Here is a 20,344-nt window from a genome sequence, read left to right as displayed (position 1 = left end):
CATTGTGAGAGTGGCTGCGTGCAAGTTCCAAGTGCAATGATTGAGTGGCAAATGCTGAGGCCTTGTCTTGAGTGGCTTCGGCAAGGAGTCTGAGCAGTGGAAAATGAAGATAAAGCAAGGTCTTTCTAATTTTCCTGTTCAGCCTGATTGTAGTCAGGGCGGCTCTCCTCTTATTCGTATTCTCCTCTTGCAGGATGCGGGAGACCAAGAGGAAGGAAGGGTGATGCTAGGAAGGGTTGCTGGGTTGGCAAACTCTGATACTTTACCTGACTTCCAAATGAAGCGCTAGCAAGCAGCGGTCAGCCATTTCTTGAAACGACTTTGCAAGATCATTGAGAGTCTCCACAATCTGCTCAGACACAGGCGGAATATCCATGTTTACATGGGTGTCTTGTCCTTGAGGGGATGCTGTGGATCAGGAACACAGGACACCAATACTCAGGATACACAGAACAAATTTAAACTATGATCGATATATAGAATGGTACATTAGAAATTGATAATAACATATACATATAATAATAACATAATAATATTGAAAAAATAAAGACAGGACAGCTCAATTCCATCTAAGATAGCCAGGAACCAGGAACTCAACAGTTCAAATCTCAACAGTTCATACACAAAAGACAATCTAAACTTGGATTGTTTTCTCTAGAGTGTCGGAGGCTAAAGGCTGACCTGATAGAAATATATAACATTATATGAGAGATACAGATCTTCAGTCTGTTTCCCAGGATAGACACGAAATGTTGGAGTAACTCAGCAGGACAGGCAGCATCTCCGGAGAGAAGGAATGGCTGATGTTTCGGGTCGAGACCCTTCTTCAGACTGTTTCCCAAAGTGGAAATGTTAAGTACCAAGGAGCATAGCTTTAAGGTGAGTGGGGAAAGTGTAAAGGAGATGTGCGGGGCAAGTTTAGTTTTTACACAGAAAGTGGTGGGTGTTGGGAGCACACAGCAAGAGGTGGTACTGGAAACAGATGTCAAAGCGGCGTGTAACAGACTGTTAGACACATGAAGACAGACAGGGAATAGAGGAATATAAACCAAATGAAGGCACATGTGCAGTTTAAATTGGCATCATAGTTGACATTGTCATTGTCGGCTGAAGGGCCTGATCCTGTGCTGTACTGTTCTTTGTTTTATTATATCACCCTTTGCCAGGCTCAATGCTCCTTTAAAGCTAAGTCCTCTGAGAGAATGTATTCCTTTAAAATACCTTGATTGAAATGAAGAAAATGCAACTGAGACAATCAATAAAGCACTATGGTGAAACCTTCTCTGGCATTAATGTTGCAATACACAATTTTAATCAAGTATAATGTCAAAACATTCATCTCTTCATTTTAGGTAAATTCTCTTAACTCATTTCTCTCCCTGGGACTACTGTTTTTTTCCCCTTCAATATGCCAACTCATTACTTGTGGAATATCAGTAAAGGTTGTGTAAAGAAGAGCAGCAGTTCAAGGAGGCAAGTGGCACATCCGTGACAATTGCTTCTGTTTGAAGAGCTGGAAGAAGATGGCAAATGGTTAAATGAGACTTCCGGTGAATGGATTGGATGGAGGGAATGGAGGTGTGAAGGAAATACTGACATATGCGTGGGATCCGATTTTTCACCTTGCCCTGTATCAAAACTTCTATCTTGCATTTCTTCCACTTTGAAATTCCAAATTACTCAGCAGGTTTAGAATAGTGAATAGTTAATGGTAATGTCACAGCACAATCCAAGTTAATTTGTATGGTTCAGTACCACAGGATGGAAAGCCACAGAACAGTTCCAACTATTAGGGGTCTCAAACTGGATGAAACGCACACTTTAAAAAACGTTCAACGACTTTTATACTGATGTACGGTGTTTATCCTTTACAGTATCGTCAGCTCTGTATAGTCGGATCATGCCGGCAACCTTGGGAAATCTCGTTTTGTACAACATACAGAGAGAAACTTTTAATCTATTCAATTTTCCTTGGAGGCTAGCTCAATTTAGATGGCTTACAATGCGATGCTGCCGGCATGATCCGACTACACAGAACTGACGATACTGTAAAGGATAAAGAACATCGCTACAAGAAAACATTACGGGTGGTGCACAAATAGGAAGCTGTTACAGGACTGATAAATGGTGCAGATGGGAATATATATAAGCAACTCGATTATCAAATAGTAAACAACCTCAAACAACACTTTTGGACGGTTTGGACAGCAACAGCCTGACCGCGGGAGAAGACGGCAGGGGAAGGAAAAAAACATTCTGGCCTTCCATCACAGTGAGGAGGTGACTGGAGGAGACTCACTGTGATGGATGTTTCTTTTTTTTGTTTTGTGTTGGTTTGTGATTGTGCTCTTATTGTTGCACTGTGGGTAACGGAATTTCGTCCAAAAGACTTGTTTTTTTTGGATGACAATAAAGGTTATTCTGATTCTGATAGCTCTGTCAGATAGGTAGTCAAATAGTAAACAACCTCAAACAACACTTTTGGACGGTTTAACAAAATCCCACTTCATCCATCCTTCAACCAGTAACAGGACTAATACTTTGAGCATTTAAGTGAACAAAAGGCCATTGCCCCATCTTCACCCAGATATCAAAACTAATTTATATGGATTTCATTTTCTTCCTATCTGTATTTTTCAACAGAATTTAAAGCAAAGAAACAAACAGGCTATTCAGCATAACTGATTTATGATGTTTGATGTTTCTCTTTATCAGGTTCCACCTTTAGACCCAGTACTCTGTTATAGAGGGAAACAGGAAGTCTCGGCGCTGCACAGCAGCTGCAGCTCACCTGCGGTCCGTTTGTCTTTTGTGTTTGTTGTTGTTTTTTGTCTTAATTATAGTGTTTAGATGTGATGTAGTGTTTTTTGTGGTTGTGTACTATGTGTGTGGGGGGGAACTGTAAAATTGTCTCTTCCGAAAGGAGACCCGACCTTTGTTTTCTGGGTGGTGTCTCCGTTCCCGCTGCGGCCTACCATCGGCCAACCACCTGGAGCTGGCGGTCTCCACCTGGGACCATCTGATTCGTAGAGCCCGCGGACCGGACTTACCATCTGCGGAGATGGCTGCCTTCGGAGGCTGTGGTGGCGCTACGAGTGCGGCTGCGACTCGCTTTCGGAGGCTTCGGCCGCGGGCCGCGTGGATATCGGAAGCTCGCAGCCCCCTGGGTGGGGGCCGACATCGGGAGCTCCGGTAGCGGTAGCGTCTTCGCCCGCCCCGAATCGCGGGGCTTGGGTCGGCCCGCCGCGGACCTTTCGACATCCGGCGCAGCTTGAAGTAGGCCGTGGGATTTTTCTCTGCCCGGTGGGGGCTTCAATGTCGGGAGCCACGACCGCCCCGACGTGCAGTGGCAGCGTTTTCGCCCGCCCTGAATCGCGGGGCTTGGGTCGGCCCGCTGCGGACCTTTCACCGTCCGGCGCGGCCTGAAGTAGGCACGGGATTTTCTCGTGGGGGGCTTCAATGTCGGGAGCCCCGACCGCCCCGACATGGCAATTTCAACAGCCTGACCGCGGGAGACGGCAGGTGAAGAGAAAAAAACATTCTGGCCTTCCATCACATTGAGGAGGTGACTGGTAGAGACTCACTGTGATGGATGTTTCTTTTTTTTGTTTTGTGTTGGTTTGTGATTGTGTGTGTTATTGCTTATTTTTATTGCTCTTATTGTTGCACTGTGGGTAACGGAATTTCGTCCAAAAGACTTGGTTTTTTTTGGATGACAATAAAGGTTATTCTGATTCTGATAGCTCTGTCAGAAAGGTTTCACATAAAATGTTTACCATTATTTACCATTATTTTTTAAATGTCCAAACACATGGACCTACTGCAAATTTCAGATTTATCAGTTTAATGAGTTCACCAAACACATGTATGGCCCAGAGTAGTTGGATTTCCGGTGCACTGGTGTTTGTCAGAATCTGTCAGACATTGTCTTCTTGTTCAAGCTTGCAAACATACTGGCCTTGAAATTAAAATATTTGAGAAGAAGCAGACGTAAGATCATGCGGTTGGCTGAGGCTGATCTTAAAAAAACTGGAAGGCAGCACCCAACTGAAAGTAGGTTAGCAGTTTGGATTTCATAGGTATGGTCAGCCATTTAAATAACATTGAGGCAGATCTCAGCTCCTTGGCCAGACCCGCTTTAGCACACAGGGTCCACACCAGCTGCTGGCCTTGTCTGCTCCGGGCCATTTCATGTGATGTCAAAACCATTGCTAAATGTCATTTGTCATCTCCCACAGACTCGGAGGGTGTCTGCTTCTGCAAATCACATGCACAGAGGACCAAAGTCAAAAATCTGGAAACATGCCACTGATCGGTCAAACCGTGATCAGTTATTTGTAAAAACTACATGGTGCAGTGCACCAAACTGTTCAAGGTCACAACTGTCTGGATGCACTTTGATGTGTGATGGAACTGCTTGTCAAATGGATTCTTTCAAAATGGATAAAATATAATTTGAGAATAGAATGGAAGCTCATTCATGCTGTGGGAAAAGAGCGGCTTACTTCATAGTGGTAACAAAATGATCTTCTAATGGGGAAGGAAGAGCTGAGGTTTAGTCAAAATAAATATGGCGATAGTGACCCTGAGCCCTATGATTTACCGAAGTATGCCATTCCACATCATCCATAGATTTTGAACCCCATTAAAGTATAACTCTGGGCGCCACTGTGGCATTACAGTGCCAGAGACCAGGGTTCAATCTGACCACGGGTGCTGTCTGTATGAAGTCTGTACGTTCTCCCCGTGACTGCATGGGCTTTCTCCGTGTGCTCCGGTTTCCTCCCACACTACAAAGACGTACAGGTTTGTACATTAATTGGCTTCGGAAAAAAATTGAAAATCATCCCTCGAGTGTAGGATAGTGCTTGAGTACGCGGATCGCTGGTTGGTACGGACTCGGTGGGTCAAAGGGCCTGTTTACACGCTGTATCTCTAAACTAAACTCGATGGTTTCCAATCTATGGGGTGTGATTTCCTTGAGGTTGGGGTAGTGTCAGAGTTTACAAGTGTTCATGAGGCTTTAATTATAGAGGCAATTCAGTTAGAAAGTACACAAACAAAATAAAAACAAGCTCAGGACATTCACTGCCCTCGCCATGGAGCTATTAGCAGTTCCCGGGAATGCACATCTCCATAAAGGACTGGCCCATAACGTCATCAGTTTGTTCTTGGTGGTGAGATATTTTACCAAACCAAACCAAACCAAACAAGTGGGGCTTTCATTCAGTAAGGTTGTGGGTCTCTCGGCTCACTCACCTCTTGGTCCAGCTCCACAGACCAAGAGTTCTAATGCTGCAAGTCATGAGGTCAGATTGTAAGAACTATCAAATTAGTTCACCCATCAGGAGTGCTTGTCATGCTGTCAGAAGTTGATGAGTGCACTCCATCAGTTGACCTTGTGGATGATGTACAGCCTTGCACTCACGTTTAATGAAAACGCATGATGCTCTGACTCATTTTATAGTTTGCTGGATGTGCTCCCATGCCCCCAAACTTTTCAACAGTTCTCTCGAATCTTCAAGGAGAGTTAGTTTAGTTTAGTTTAGAGATACAGCACGAAAACAGGCCCTTTGGCCCACCGAGTCTGCACCGACCAACGATCCCTGCACACTAACACTATCCTACGCTCTAGGGACACTTTACACATACACCAAGCCAATTAACCTACAAACCTGAACGTCTTTGGAGTGTGGGAGGAAACTGAAGATCTCAGAGAAAACTCGCGCGATCACGGGGAGAAAGTACAAACTCCGTACTGACAGCACCCGTAGTCGGGATCGAACCCAGGTCTCCGACGCTGCAAGCGCTGTAAGGCAGCAACTTTACCACTGCGCCACCGTGCAGGCCTTTCTTTTGAGACTTTCTTCTTCATTGTTAACTTGCCCCAATGGTTCAAAACGGTTACTTTGACATCTCACGTTTACCATTCCTTTCCACAAAAGCTTTTTAAATGTGAGCGGTGTACGGTGACAGTGGCTGAAGTGATGTGGAACCGTATTTGATCGGGACACAGCAGTGAGCAACCCTCCCGGCTGCTGTCAGAGGAAACCAGGCCATTTGACCTTTAAGACTTTGTCACTTTGTCCTTGGGTAGTCTTTCACAGAGCAAAGCTCCATGCATTGATGGACATTGAATTCTTTTGTCACAGCGGCTGTTAAAAAAAAATTGATTTTTTTTGAAATTCTATTAAATCATCCGTGTCTATGTTTAATATGAGTTTGTGTCAGCAGGACCATTAAGGACAGAAGACAGGAGAACTTTTCGATTGTCATTGCTTAAATGGGTTTCTGGAGAAGGAAAGGTCCTTGTTATTTATTCTTTTTGTTTCATATCATGCCTCTTCATACATAACTGCATTGATTTACTAGAAACAATCTTACAGGGGACACAGCCATCCTGCTGGTAAGGTCACCTGGGTTGTTGGCTCTTGTCTCATCAGTTTGTTTCTGAAAAATGCAAAAGGTAAAGTCCTAAAGCTGAGGCTGAAATGTAGCATAAAAGTCATCTGGTCATGTTTGGAGTCATTGAGTTGTACAGCACGGAATCTGACTCTTCAGCCCAACTCATCTTTGTCAACCAAGATACCTATCCACTCAAATCCCATTTTCCTGCATTTGATCCATATCCTTCTATTTTTTTCCAATACGTGTACTTGTCCAAATGCTTTTTAATTGCTGTGTTTGTTCCTGCTTCAATCACCTACTCTGGCAGTTTGTTCCATTTACCCACCACCCTCTGTGTGAAATCCTTACCCCTCTGATCTCCTCTGAATATTTCCCTTCTCACCCTCAACCTTTGTCATCTAGATTTAGGCTCCCCTGCCCTGGGAAAAAAAGCCTATCGACTCTATCCATGCCCTCCATAATTTAGTACATCTCCATAAAGTCACCCCTCAGTGAGAACAATCCAGACTATCCAACATCTGATTTTAACAAAAGGTCTTCGTTCCAAGTAACATCCTGGTGAATTTCTTCCGCACTCTTTCTGGTGCGACCTTAACCTTCCTGTAGTGTGGTGACCAGAACTGCATACAATATTCCAAATATGGCCTAATCACTGTCTGACACAGCTGCAACATGGTGTCCCAACCTTTATACTCGATACCTCTGCCTATGAAGGCAAGCAAGCTAAAAACCTTCTTCACTATCTTATCCAGTATCTCTATTTACAGGGAGCTATGCACTTGCACCCCAAGGTTCCTCTGTACTTTAATACTATATGGGTTCCCGCTCTTTACTGAACAGTCCCGCCTGTTCAGTATTAGATGACCCAAAACGCATTACCTCACATTCACATTTATCTGGATTAAATCCTATCTGTCCCCGCTCCACCCAGTTTTTGTTGATCTATAACCCTCTCTATCCTTAGGCAATTATTTTTTTAATCAACAACTCCAACCTTACTGTCGTAAGCAAACATATTTATCAGACCACAGACATCTCATCCAAATCAATTATATCTCTGACAAACAATAAAAGTTCTAACACTGACCTCGGTGGTACACCACTGATTACAGATCCAGTCACAAAAATCTTTAGAGATCAGGATTTCTCTCCTCTGCGTTGGTTTTCTATCTGGTAGCAATGGCTTCTTGGTGGGATGCAGCTTTAATTTGGATTTGCCTTGTACGGATGCCCTGTGTTTATCAACTATCAGCTGCACCCCTTCTTTAAAATTCCTTTGATGTGTAATTGTAAACATTATTGATTAAAGCCTGCGTCTGGGTTTTCTACACCTACATAGGGCAGCTTTGAGCAGCTACCATTGGGGAGCAATCAGAAGAGCTTTTGGAGGATTATTTCTGCTTGCCCATCTAGCTTTAGGGGCAGCAGCTAGACTTACTGCCAAAGCCACCGTTCGAACTCACTGCAGGATGTGGCTCCAATCTAACCCATCTTCTGAACTGAAAGTCAGTTGATTTACCATAAGAACCAGGCAGAACTACTTTCTGATTATTTAGTTACTCATCCAGATGGTCATGGTTAGAAACGACGATAGTCTGTTACATTAGAATGTGTCTTGCAACCCTTTATCTTCGGCATTTATGTTATAAATGCCCAAGTTGGTTGCTCTGAAGTGAGAAAAAACAAACAGAAGGCAATCTTTGTCAATTCACCTATTTATTGGATGAATCTTCACAAAGGACTATTGGAATGGAATATTTCTGACTCATTGGCATCCTGAAGATATATTAACACAGGTAATTTGTTGAGTATGGCAACATAGGAACTGGAGAGAAATTAAAGAAGCACCCTCTAGTGATGAAACGATTTAGCTGTGCTTATTTGCTACATTGATTTGGTATCTCCAAAAAAAATAATTTCACTGAAATACAATGAACTGTTTTCTCCTATCTCCTTTCTTTCTCGAGAATCAATGAAAACGAACAGGCCATTTGCTTTTTGCATCCATGGCAACCGTTTGTAGATACTTTCTCTAAGTATTTACCTGTTCCCTTTTGAAAGCCAATGTTGAATATGATTCTCACCTTTTTCATGCAGGGCTTTAGAGCTCAATTTAAAGCAGATATATAAATCTCCCAATTCTGTCGCCAATGTTTCCATCTTTGCCTTCTCTTTAAAGATTGATCTATCAGTAAAAGCAAGTTTTATTTCTTCTATCAAGATTTTAAGTGTTTTAATAAAACCTTCTCTCAATCTTTCTCTAAGGAGAATAATTTCACTTTCTGTTCACTACCCCACATTATTGCTTTTCCTCAAAGCAGCAAGTCTTTTTGGTTTCATCAATTTGAAGGCCCCAACCTGAAACGTCATCTGTCCATTTTCCTCCATAGATGCTGCCTGAACAACAAGTTCCTCCACGACTTTGATCTCTGCTCATTATGCCAGTTTTGTGTGATTTGGGGTTTTTTTGGGGACTTATTTTGCACAAAGAGTGGTGGATACTGTCCAGTCCATCATGGGTACCTCACCATCGAAGAGATCATTTGGAAATGCTGCCTTTTGAGGCAGCCAGTATCATCAAAAATCCACACCATCCTGGCCATGCTCTCATTTCACTCCTACCATCGGGAAGATGGTATAGGAGTCTACAAACCATGACCATCAGGTTCAGGAATAGCTTCTTCCCAATAATCATCAGGCTCTTGAACACTGCACAACATTAACCTCAACTGTGAATTATGAACTGTATTTGGCTGCACTAAGGAATTTTTTTCTGCGCTACTATTTTTTTGTTTACTATATATTATCTCTATGTATTGTGTATGATGTTTACAGGCCTGTTATGCTGTTTTAAGTAAGAATTATGTTGTTCTGTTGAAATATGACAATTAAACATTTCACTCTTGAGTTCATGCTGTAAATTTATAGACCGTCCTCACACAAACATTGGACTTTCGGGCTCATATTGCAGTCAATCTATGGTAAGTTCATGATGACACAAGCACCTCAATTAAAAATGCAATTAACTATTTGTTATTTTACCATGACTACACAGAATTCACTCAGAAAATTCCTTCTGCAATTTACTTCTGAACACCTATGCGAACTCCGGAGATTTCAATAAAACGAAAAGCAATTTCAAACGTCTGAAGATAAAATGACAGCCCTGTGGTTTCCATCAGCTCAGTAAACAATCATAATGAACAGCAGAATGACTGTCATCTGTGATAAAATGCTAGTTAAACAAAGGCAGTGTGTTATTTTCATGAATTAATGTTACCATGGGTTTACTTACTCTTACTGTTTAATTAATTGTCACATTAAAACAATGTGAAAGAATGGCATTTGCTGCTCCAACAATACATAAATTCAATGTAATTATCAAAAAATCCTAATCTCTGAGGCATTGCCAGGAATAAGGAAAGGCCTTTGTAATCACATTTTTTGATTTGCACCTCAGTGTTAAAATCCATTTCGATTTCCTGAATTAAATGTCAGATTTTGCATCTCTCTATGGGTAAAGCACCGCCAGATATAGACACAAAAATCCCTAGGTTAAATCCCAAATATGTGGTAATTTAACTTATCTTAAATAAGTAACCGATGTATTCGGCTAGGAGGGGATGAAAATAAGGTGAACCAGAGTTTTCTTATCCGATGAAAATCAAAAAATAACAGATACTGAGTTTTTCCGGCATTTTCTGCATCCTTATCCAATATTCAGGTTAAAAGTGCATGTTTGTTCGGATGGCGGGTGAAAGTAGGATGTGGTGATTTGCAATGTTGTTCGATTACTCTCTTGCTGATCAAACAAAAGACTTCTCCACTTTGTTAAGCTGTGAGTAGGAATGAAAAGACAAGTCAACCAGTTTATGTCCTTCAAATCCCATGGGTACCAAAGCAAACAGCAGGTCCTGGATGTAGATAATTTGTTGCTGCATCAAAGTTAGATAGCAAAGCTACCAAAGCGGTTGTCTGTTAAATCCTGCTTTCCCAGTATTTATGGGCCAGGTGAAAATTCAGAGTTTTGATGCCTGTTCGACATCCTGATGAGTATACTTATTACAAGATGAAAGCCTGGTAAAATTCAACACTTTGCTTCAAAGACAGTGAAAGGATTCCTGGAAAGTGAAATGGATGTCACAGACCATTCCTGTGATATTTAGCAAGGAATTTTAGGATTGAAAGTGGGGGGAAAACAAGGGTAGCAATGTAAAGGAGCATAAAACAAAAAAGAATATATTTTGTCCTTTCAGCTTCTGTCAATTTACTCCTGCGAGGGTGTCTTGGTGGCAGCTTCTGTGGGTTTGGTGATCACTTGGAGCTTATGGGAGGATGATCTTTGGGTGCGGGAAATGTCCCTGGGTGGTAGGAGGATTGAACTCTTACACTCCATGAGTCCGAAGGAATGGACTCGGTGGATCGAATGGCCTAATTCTGCTCCAATAACCTATGAACATTTGCATCTGGGGTCTCTCAGTGCAGGGGGTCTCTGTGGGTCTGGGAAAGTCATCTACTTAGTCCACTATTATAGCATTCTGGATCCTGACTGTAATATCATTATTTTTTAAAGGTAAGGTAGAATGGCCTTGCTCACAAACATCACACTAAATGTTAGGACAAAAACAATTCGAATAGAATTTTTAAAATGACCAAACAGTCCTCCATTGAGACTGAAATGGATACTGAACAAAAGAAGGCAACAGTGGCCTCAGAGCTGTGTGAGTGATCAATAACTTTGTGGAAGAGGTGCATGTTAGAAAGTATTAAGAAGAAAACATGATATTTAATTCCCAAAAGATTTATTCAGCATTTTGGACAGCTGAAAGAATGACTACCAGCAAAAAAAAGGTTAAAGTTAAGTGAAATTATGTTCAAGAAGTCATGTCCAAGCTATTCTGACACTCTGGACAAAGTTTATCTTCAGTGCTCAGCTCTGCAGGCAGATGTAAACTGGAAGAAATTCACATGCTGCTGTCCGCAAGAGAAGAATCATGATCTCTGGTGCTGCACGTTCAAGTTATGAGAAAAGATTGGAGAAACCTGTATCAAGAGACCAGATGGACTATTTTTCTTACCAATCTCAATTTTGGAGTTATTAAACATTGGCTGAGAGATAGCTAAATAGGTGCTTGTTTGCTTTCTGTACTATTCTCAAGGAGATGCACTGACCAACATTGACCCAAGACGCATCCAGTCCAAGATCAACTGACGATTTTTTAACATGCGAATCTAAGCGATGAGGCTTTGCTTCGTCATTCTTACAAGGATGCCGGTGCCAGGATCTCTGTTGCTACACTAGTCCCACCTGCCCGCTTTTGGTCCAAATCCCTCCAAACCTGTCCTATTCATGTACCATGTAACTGTTTCTTAAATGTTGGGATAGTTCCTGCCTCAACTATCTCCTCTGGCAGCTTGTTCCATACATGCACCACCCTTTGTGTGGAAAAAGTTACCACTCACCCTAAACCTTGGTCCTCGATTCACCTGCTCCGGGCAAGGGACTCTGTGCATGTACCCAATCTATTCCTGTCATGATTTTATACACCTCAATAAGATCACCCCTCGTCCTCCTGTGCTCCAAGGAATAGAGTCCCAGCCTACTCAACCTCTCCCTATAACTCATCAAATGGATGGCAACGGATGTCCAGGGTTGAGCAATTAATGCAGCCTTTGCTACTGAAACTCTAATCCTGAGAACACACTACTCACCTGCTTTAATAAAATAAAATGTTTGCCATTCTCACTTAATCCTCCTTCCCCCATGAAGCAATGGTAGACCATCATCAATAAATTCAATATAAAGAAACCTCTTTCTGACAGAGAATATTAACTAAGTTCTGGGAAGAATTCAACACTCAAAGGGTTACTTTGAGTTTTAATTTATTACATTTCATATTATGTGACAAGGAAAATTATTTGTATTATTAATAAAAAAAATCATTTTTCCTCCTTGAATAGCCGAATAAAATGAAAACCAATTTTGAATGGCTCCAGATAAGACAGCAGCTACACAACTCCCATCTGCTCAGTAAACAGTAATAATGAACAGCGAGGTGACTGTCATCTGTGATAAAGCACTCCTATTAGCCATCCTGTTTTTATATTAATGTTAATTATAACATGCATACAGTAATGAATTATTGAGTTTTTATCTGTTTTAAGAACACTGATGGTAAACATGCCAACAAAATGCCACCTTCCCTTTTTTAATTAGATGATTTTTTTTACAAGTAGAATTCTTTGTTTGGTTTTTCAAGGTGCTTTAAACCATAGTACCCGTTTAATATTATTGCTGCTAATGACATTGCAGGAACGGTGCACACTGGTTACAATGTACTTGGAAGCATGAGTTGTTCTTTTGGATTTTAAAAAAAGTTAAAAATTAAGCTCGATAGTCATTGCATTGTTATACTGCACTTCATGTGAAGTCATGCCCCTGTGGCAGTGAGTAAGTGCACCGTGGACTCGAGCCCCATTCCAGATCAAACATGCCAATGCTTCAGTGCAATAATGAGGTTGTACCACATTGTACGAGAAGCTATCTTTTGTAAGGTGCATCAAACACATTGAACCCATGCTCTTTCAACTCTCAGGTTGATGTAAAAGTTCCTGCTACAGTATTTAATGGACACTGGAGCTATTCTCCCGTGGGTCTTGCAATAAATACCTCTCGTGACAATCCATTTACCATTTGTGGGTTGTTGGTCATTGTTGTGCACAAATTTGTAGCCATTTTGAGCACACATTTGTAGCCATTATAAGCTGTAAAACAATGAGTACCATGGAAAATCTTGCATTTGCAAAGTGTCTTTAAGGGTGAAGGCTGCCTAAGGTTAGACAAAGGAATTTTCATTGCAAGTTACTGAGAAATGGTTTTAATGGCCACAAAAGAAGAGGTGTGAGGATGAGTTGAAGAGGTGTGAGGATGGGTGAGAGAATGGAAAGATGCAACGCTGGTTGATTTAGAATGGGACTTCCAGAGCTTAGGATGGGAATTGCTGAAAGTAACAAAGTTGAAAAAGTTGGATTGGAGGGAGGATTGTACAAGAGGAAAATGAGAGAAACAGAAGTTTGGGAGCATCAGGCATGCAGACAGGAAGGAGGTTACTGACAACAGAAGAGGGATTGGCATGAAGGCATTTTAAGAGCAAAGTGTGGAGTTTAAAACGAAGTACTGGAAAATTACCACTCTATTGTAGAGGGTGGAATTAAATCACATCGCGGATGAGAGATTTATGAGATGCAGACGGCCAGCAGGCCAAGAAGTTAAGAGGTGACAAAGACATGGGGTTTGGGAGTGGGATGGACACCGACCGATGATGTTACTGCAGTGGAAGTGAAAAGTTATTGCAATGGCCTAGATGCAGAGTTACAACATCAATTTAGGATTGAACAGAGAGTTGAGGTTACATTTTGATTTAGTGGTTGAGGATGGAGTGGGATCAGCGAGTTTGCAACGAGTCAAAGATAATGGCTTTGGTTTCTTAATATGAGGCTGGAGGAGAATCTAGCCAATTCAAAACTGGATGTTGGACAACCACTTTGGATGATATATCAGCAGTAAAGCGATCAAAATAAGTGATGGCGAGGTATAGCTGTGTGATGTCAGTATAGCTGAGAGATATACAAGAGATATATACTATATTTAAGAGTCAAGAGTGTTTTATTGTCATATGTCCCAGATGAAATTCTTACTTGCAGCACCACAAAAGAATCTGTAAACGATAGTACACTGTTAACAATATAATAAATGAGATACAAATCAGTATGTATATACACGCACACACATATATATACGTACACATATACCTACACATGAAAAACAAACAAAAATAGTGCAAAAAGACAAAACGAATGCCTCCAAGACTATGTAATTCAGAGCTCATTTGGTGTAAGCAAGGTAAAGTGGGTGATATTACATTTGAAAGCTGAGGAACCATGGATATGTACTTGAGGGGCACTGAGGTGTACAAGGGATAAGGCAACCATGTACAAAAAATAGTGATATATAACATGGATAATGCATCACAATCGCAGGTTGAGAGATTGCTGCTTTTGTTTTCCATGATGATGGGGGATAGGTGGGTGAGCGGTGGTGATGAGAAGAAGGTCCAAACAAGCAAGAGAGAAAGAGCACAAACATCTATTCCAGACTGTAACGTCACCAAAGAAGATGTTAAACTCAGACAAATTCTCAATATCAGGTCGAATCGGAGCACTGCAACCTGTGTTACAGTCTGAGCTACATACTTACGCTGAGCTGTTGGCAGACTGTAGAAGAAGCCCTTTAACCGTGCAGCTAACCATTCCAGGCTCTCATGCAGGTTTGCCAGAGCCTTTAGATCACTGACATCTCGCAAAATCTCATTTTGTGGTATCAGTTTGTCTCCCAAATTGCCAGTTAAGACTTCAGATTCTTTGGCATTGGCAGCTCTGTAACAATAATGATACGTTTTCATTATAGCTCTGAAGGGAAAGGAAGAACTCATCAATAGAAATGTCACAATTAAAACTATTAACATTCTTTTGTCTCTCACAATGAGGCTAAAGGTCATTTATAAAACCATCCACAAACGTAAAACTCCTGTGCTCTGTTTTGATCATGGAGCAGAACAAGAGCCACAAAAATGCTAATTGAGAGTGAGCTAAATTACATACCCAGCCAAGTCAGCTGTTAAAGTTGTCAAAATACTATCAACACTTTTGACATTCTTGACCATTACACATTCAAATATGGTGCTCTTAGCTTCATTTTCCCTCGTTTTTTCTTGATGACATTTTAGCCCATACTAATCTGTTTTCTTGATTATTCTATGAATTCAGAATTCACCCATTTCCTGAATCCTCCCTTCTTTTATCATTGTTACTTTTTTGCATATCTTTCATTCCTTGTTCTTTATCTCTCTACATCATCATCTATATCTCTCGTTTCCCTTATCCCTAACCAGTCTGAAGAAAGGTCTCGACCCGAAACATCACCCATTTCTTCTCTCCAGAGATGCTGCCTGTCCTGCTGAGTTACTCCAGCTTTTGGTGTCTATCTTCGGTTTAAACCAGCATCTGCAGTTCCTTTCTACATACTTCATAAATGAGTGTTAAGTGAATTCTAGGTTGAGTAAAAGCATCAAATTGCTGCAAAACTTTGCAATGGAATATTTATTATTTGTGAAATACATTAAAAATTCAACAATTTCTGTAAATATGTAGCTCGATGACTTGTGAGCCACTCTCATCCACAAAACTGCAAAAAACTGTAGTGATGTGTGAGTCACTAATGAGTGGCAAATAGGAGTGGCAGCAGGTAACATATTTAGCATGGGATATGGGACAGACAACTTGAGACATGGTGCTGACAAGGAACCTCACATTGCCATATCCCTTAAAACATGCCTACTATTCTTCCATGCTGTTCGCTGAGTAGATGCAGTAATCATGGATATTTTTAAGGCAAAGATAGATAAATTCTTGATTAGTACGGGTTTCCCTTGAAACCCGTACTAATCAAGAATTTATCTATCTTTGCCTTAAAAATAATGGAGAGAAGGCAAGAGAATGGGGTTACGAGGGAGAGAAAGATCAGCCACGATTGAATGGCGGAGTAGACTTGATGGGCCGAATGGCCTGATTCTGCGCCTATCACTTATGACCTTATAACCAATACCTGATAATATGTCATTCATAATAAAATTAACCACAACCTTTACATTCTACACTGGGAAAGGAATAGGAGTGACGTGGGCCGTGATCTCAAATAGGTTTAATTTGAATGGGGTTAGGAAGGAGAGATAGATCAGCCATGATTGAATGGCGGAGTAGATGATGGGCTGAATAGCCTAATTTTGCTCCTGTCACTTATGACCTTTTGATCATCCTGGCCCCATCATGGCAAATCTGAAAGTCCCAAAATATCAGCTACAGCAACTGTCCTTATATCCACCTGTTAAACCAGCCATAGTCATTTGCACTCTTTTCAAAGGAAGTCAAGGATTTGGGTGCTCGCCATTTGTCTTACTTTGTTATTTCTCAGGGCACCTATTTCCTTCAGCAACCTTACTTCAAACCTTTATGAAAGCTATTGTTAAATTTATGCAACCATTTATCGTTAATTACACTCCCTGGACTGATGTGTGCAAGGAAGAGCAAGAATCTATTTAAATATGTTGCCTTCAGGATAACTGATGAGGTTCATTCTTCGTTGAATAAATATGTGCTAAGCACATTCCCATCTGGTTTTGCCAGCATTGTGTTAGAAAGGAACATTTACTTTTGTAGAGGAGTTTTACAGAATATGCCTCCTAATCATCTGGAACTGTAAACGTGATTACCTAATATCTCCAGTGTCTGCGAATGACAGAAAAAATATTTCATCACCACAGAACAAAGCCATTCTGTCCAAGTGCTCCGCCAATGTTTATGATCAGCATGACTCCTCTCACTTTACCCCAGCAATATATCCTTTATCCTGTATCTGTACGCTGTTGACAGCTTGATTGTAATCATGTAGTCTTTTCGCTAACTGGATAGCATACAACAAAAAGCTTTTCACAGTACCTCGTTACACGTGAGAATAATAAACGAAACTAAAATAATAATAAATTAAACTAAGGAATCATATGCATACCATCCATATATACATCAAAAATATTCAACACAACCTTAGATTGAATATTTAGAATAATAAATTATACCATTGCAGCCAGAATCATTAGAGACCCACACCATCCCGGCCACACACATATTTCACCCCTGCCATCGGGAAGAAGGTACAGGAGCCTGAAAACTCTAACGTCCAGGTTCAGAAACAGCTTCTTCCCAACAGCCACCAGGCTATTAAACACTACAACCTCAAATACGCTCTGAACTTCAATAGACTATTATTATTATTATTATTATTGCACTACTGTTGTTTGTTTTTTTGAGTCTGTGCGTGTATGTATATATATATGTATGTGGATGTATATATATATATATATATATATATATATATATATGTATATGTAAGTGTGTACTTGTGGGTATGCGTATATATACACACTGAACTTTTTTCTCTCTCTCTCTATCATATTGTTCAGAGTGTACTATGTTTACACATTCTGTTGTGCTGCAGCAAATAAGAATGACATTGTTCTACCTGGGACACATGACAATAAAACTCTCTTGATTTCACCTAGATTCATCATCAGAACCTTTTTTAGAATGGACAACGGAATTTGAAAGGGGAAGGATGATTTTAAAAATATCAGTTGATATAACTTCTTCAACTACAGTTCAAAATCCACATTCTTGCTCTTCTCAGAGTAAGGATATTTAGATTCATTAACTATGCCATTCCATGTATATCCCTCATCGTATCCTTCACTTCAATGTAATAATCAAGCAAAGGTTGAGCTATAAATGTTTGAAGGGTTAAAAAATAAGAGGATACCTGGACTGTAAGAAATGCAGTCAAAATTGTCGTAACTGCCTGAAGGCCATGCCAATATTTATTAATAAATACATCTCTACCAAACAAAGTAAGATTAATTATTTGTATTTTATTTGCATAATATTGCCTCCTTTCTCTTGCAAGGTCTCTTTCATTGTTTGACGGCGATATAGTTAAGCTAACAAAACTGGAATCATTGACCCACAGATAGGAATTTGAATCCCAGTCTGATTTGAATCTCACCAGAACCCTGTAAAACTGCATCAAAACTTCCCAGGAGACACTGATGAGATTCACTCTTTGTTCAATAAATATGTGTTGAGCACATATGATGGAATATTGAGCAAAAATTAATTTTCTGGAGGAACACTGTGGGTCAGGCAGCATTTGTAGATGGAAATGGACACACAAAGTTTTGGATCGGGACTCTTCTTTTGACCGAAGAACAAAAAATCTCCCTTCTTTTGTCCTCCACCGGCCTTGCAATAAAGTCCAATATTCCATTAGCCTGCCTAATTAATTTGCACACTGACATTTTGTGCTTCCTGCACTAAGATTCACATATCCTTTTGCACTGCAACATTTTGTTGTAGATATATCGACGTAATAGACAATAGTGCAGGTGCAGGAGGAGGCCATTTGGCCCTTCGAGCCAGAACCACCATTCATTGTGGTCATGGCTGATCATTCTCAATCAGTACCCCGTTCCTGCCTTCTCCCCATACCCCCTGACTCCGTTATCCTTAAGAGCTCTATCAAGCTCTCTCTTGAAAGCATTCAGAGAATTGGCCTCCACTGCCTTCTGAGGCAGAGAATTCCACAGATTCACAACTCTCTGACTGAAAAAGGTTTTCCTCATCTCAGTTCTAAATGGCCTACCCCTTATTCTTAAACTGCGGCCCCTTGTTCTGGACTCCCCCAACATTGGGAACATGTTTCCTGCCTCTAACGTGTCCAACCCCTTAATAATTTTTAAAAGCTAGGATCAGCTATGGTTACATGAAACCACTGATTGTCTTAAAAACCCATCTGGCTCACCAATGTCTTCAGGGAAGGAAATCTGCAATCCTTACACAGAGGCACGAGTATGTCTCTGTGCCCGCCAATATGAATGATTCTTAACTGCCTTTTCAGTTCGCAGGCTGGGAGGCATGGACAAAACTGCAGGCACAGTAAGCTTAATTCATACCTCAAATAAAATAAACTGTACAAGTTTCATATTTCTTAATCTTATCTAACTGCATGGTTTTGACTTGCAACACGTTCACTGCCTGCCTGCCTTATGATTTCAGCCATTGCAGTTGGTCTCAGGACTACCATATGCCCAAAGGCAGAAAGGATTTAAGTAAAGACAGGAGAAGGGAAAGACATTGTGGCCTTCCATCACAGTGAGGAGAGAGAGGACTGGAGGAGACTCACTGTGATGGATGTTTCTTTGATGGATGTTTCTTTTTTGTGTGTTTTTTTGGGGTTGGGTGGTTTGAGTGCCTGTTTGATGCTTTTATTGTTGGACTGTGTTTTTGGGGGTTTTGGGGTGTGTGATTTGAATGCCTATTTAATGCTTCTATTGTTGGACTGTGTTTTGGGGGGTTTTTGGGGTTGGGTAATTTGGGTGCCTGTTTAGTGCTTTTATTGTTGGACTGTGGGTGATTGAATTAACATTTTGTTCAAGATGGCCGCGCCGTTGTGTTTGGCTGCCTGCCACTGTATGTTTCTTTTTTTTTCCTAGTCAGATGTGCAGCACTTTGGTCAACGTGGGTTGTTTTTAAATGTGCTATACAAATAAATTGACTTGACTTGACTTGACTAAAGAACTTCAAAAGCGAGGGGCATAGAGGTGGGAAACACCACTTGAGGAGACTACAGTGAAATGGAGTTTAGTAATTAAAATAAACAAATGACTTGAATGTTTTTCTAAGATAAAGGAATGGTGTCTGACCTACTGAACTACTGAATGATAACAGTGCCTAAACTAGGGGATCAAGAGTGGCAGATTAGTTTTAGTTTAGTTTAAAGATATAGCTTGGAAACAGGCTCATCAGCCCACAATGTTCTCACTGACCAGCGATGCCTGTACACAGGCACTATCCTATACACTAGAGACAATATACAATTTTTACCGAAGCCAATTCACCTACAAACCTGCACATTTGGAGTGTGGGAGGAAACCGGAGCTCCTGGAGAAAACCCATGTGGTCACAGGGAGCGCGTACAAACTCCGTATAGTAAGTTACCTCTGAAAGGGGTCAAGTAAGCAGAGATGGCATAAGTGGAATTTACAAGTTTAGAAAGGGAAAGGGAGAGAAGTAGAAAGTACAGTGTGATGGCTCAATCCACATCTGGGGCTGCGTTTAAAGAAATACATTTTTAACCGAGAAATCACCTCCATCCCACTTTACATCCTATACAAAGAAAGGTTCGGATGAAGTAAATAATAATAAAATGCCCTGTTCCTTTTCAGATGCTGACTGACCTGATGTGCTTTCCAGCATATGCTGTTAACAGTTA

The 20,344-nt window shown here is 40.8% G+C and overlaps 1 protein-coding gene across 1 annotated transcript in view; it reads right to left on the bottom strand.

The window, feature by feature from the left end:
• The window catches only part of exoc4 (exocyst complex component 4), a 348,017-nt gene that overhangs the window by 17,590 nt on the left and 310,083 nt on the right, over window positions 1–20,344 (bottom strand). The window contains exons 13-14 of the mRNA XM_078419531.1: window positions 14,666–14,844; window positions 267–408 (exon numbers count right to left, since the gene is read on the bottom strand). Of these exons, the coding sequence (XP_078275657.1) occupies window positions 267–408; window positions 14,666–14,844 (321 nt within the window). The remainder of the gene's footprint in view (window positions 1–266; window positions 409–14,665; window positions 14,845–20,344) is intronic.

Source organism: Rhinoraja longicauda, chromosome 23 (assembly GCF_053455715.1).
Source record: "Rhinoraja longicauda isolate Sanriku21f chromosome 23, sRhiLon1.1, whole genome shotgun sequence".
NCBI lineage: Eukaryota > Metazoa > Chordata > Chondrichthyes > Rajiformes > Arhynchobatidae > Rhinoraja > Rhinoraja longicauda.
This window is presented reverse-complemented; position numbering and strand designations above follow the sequence as displayed.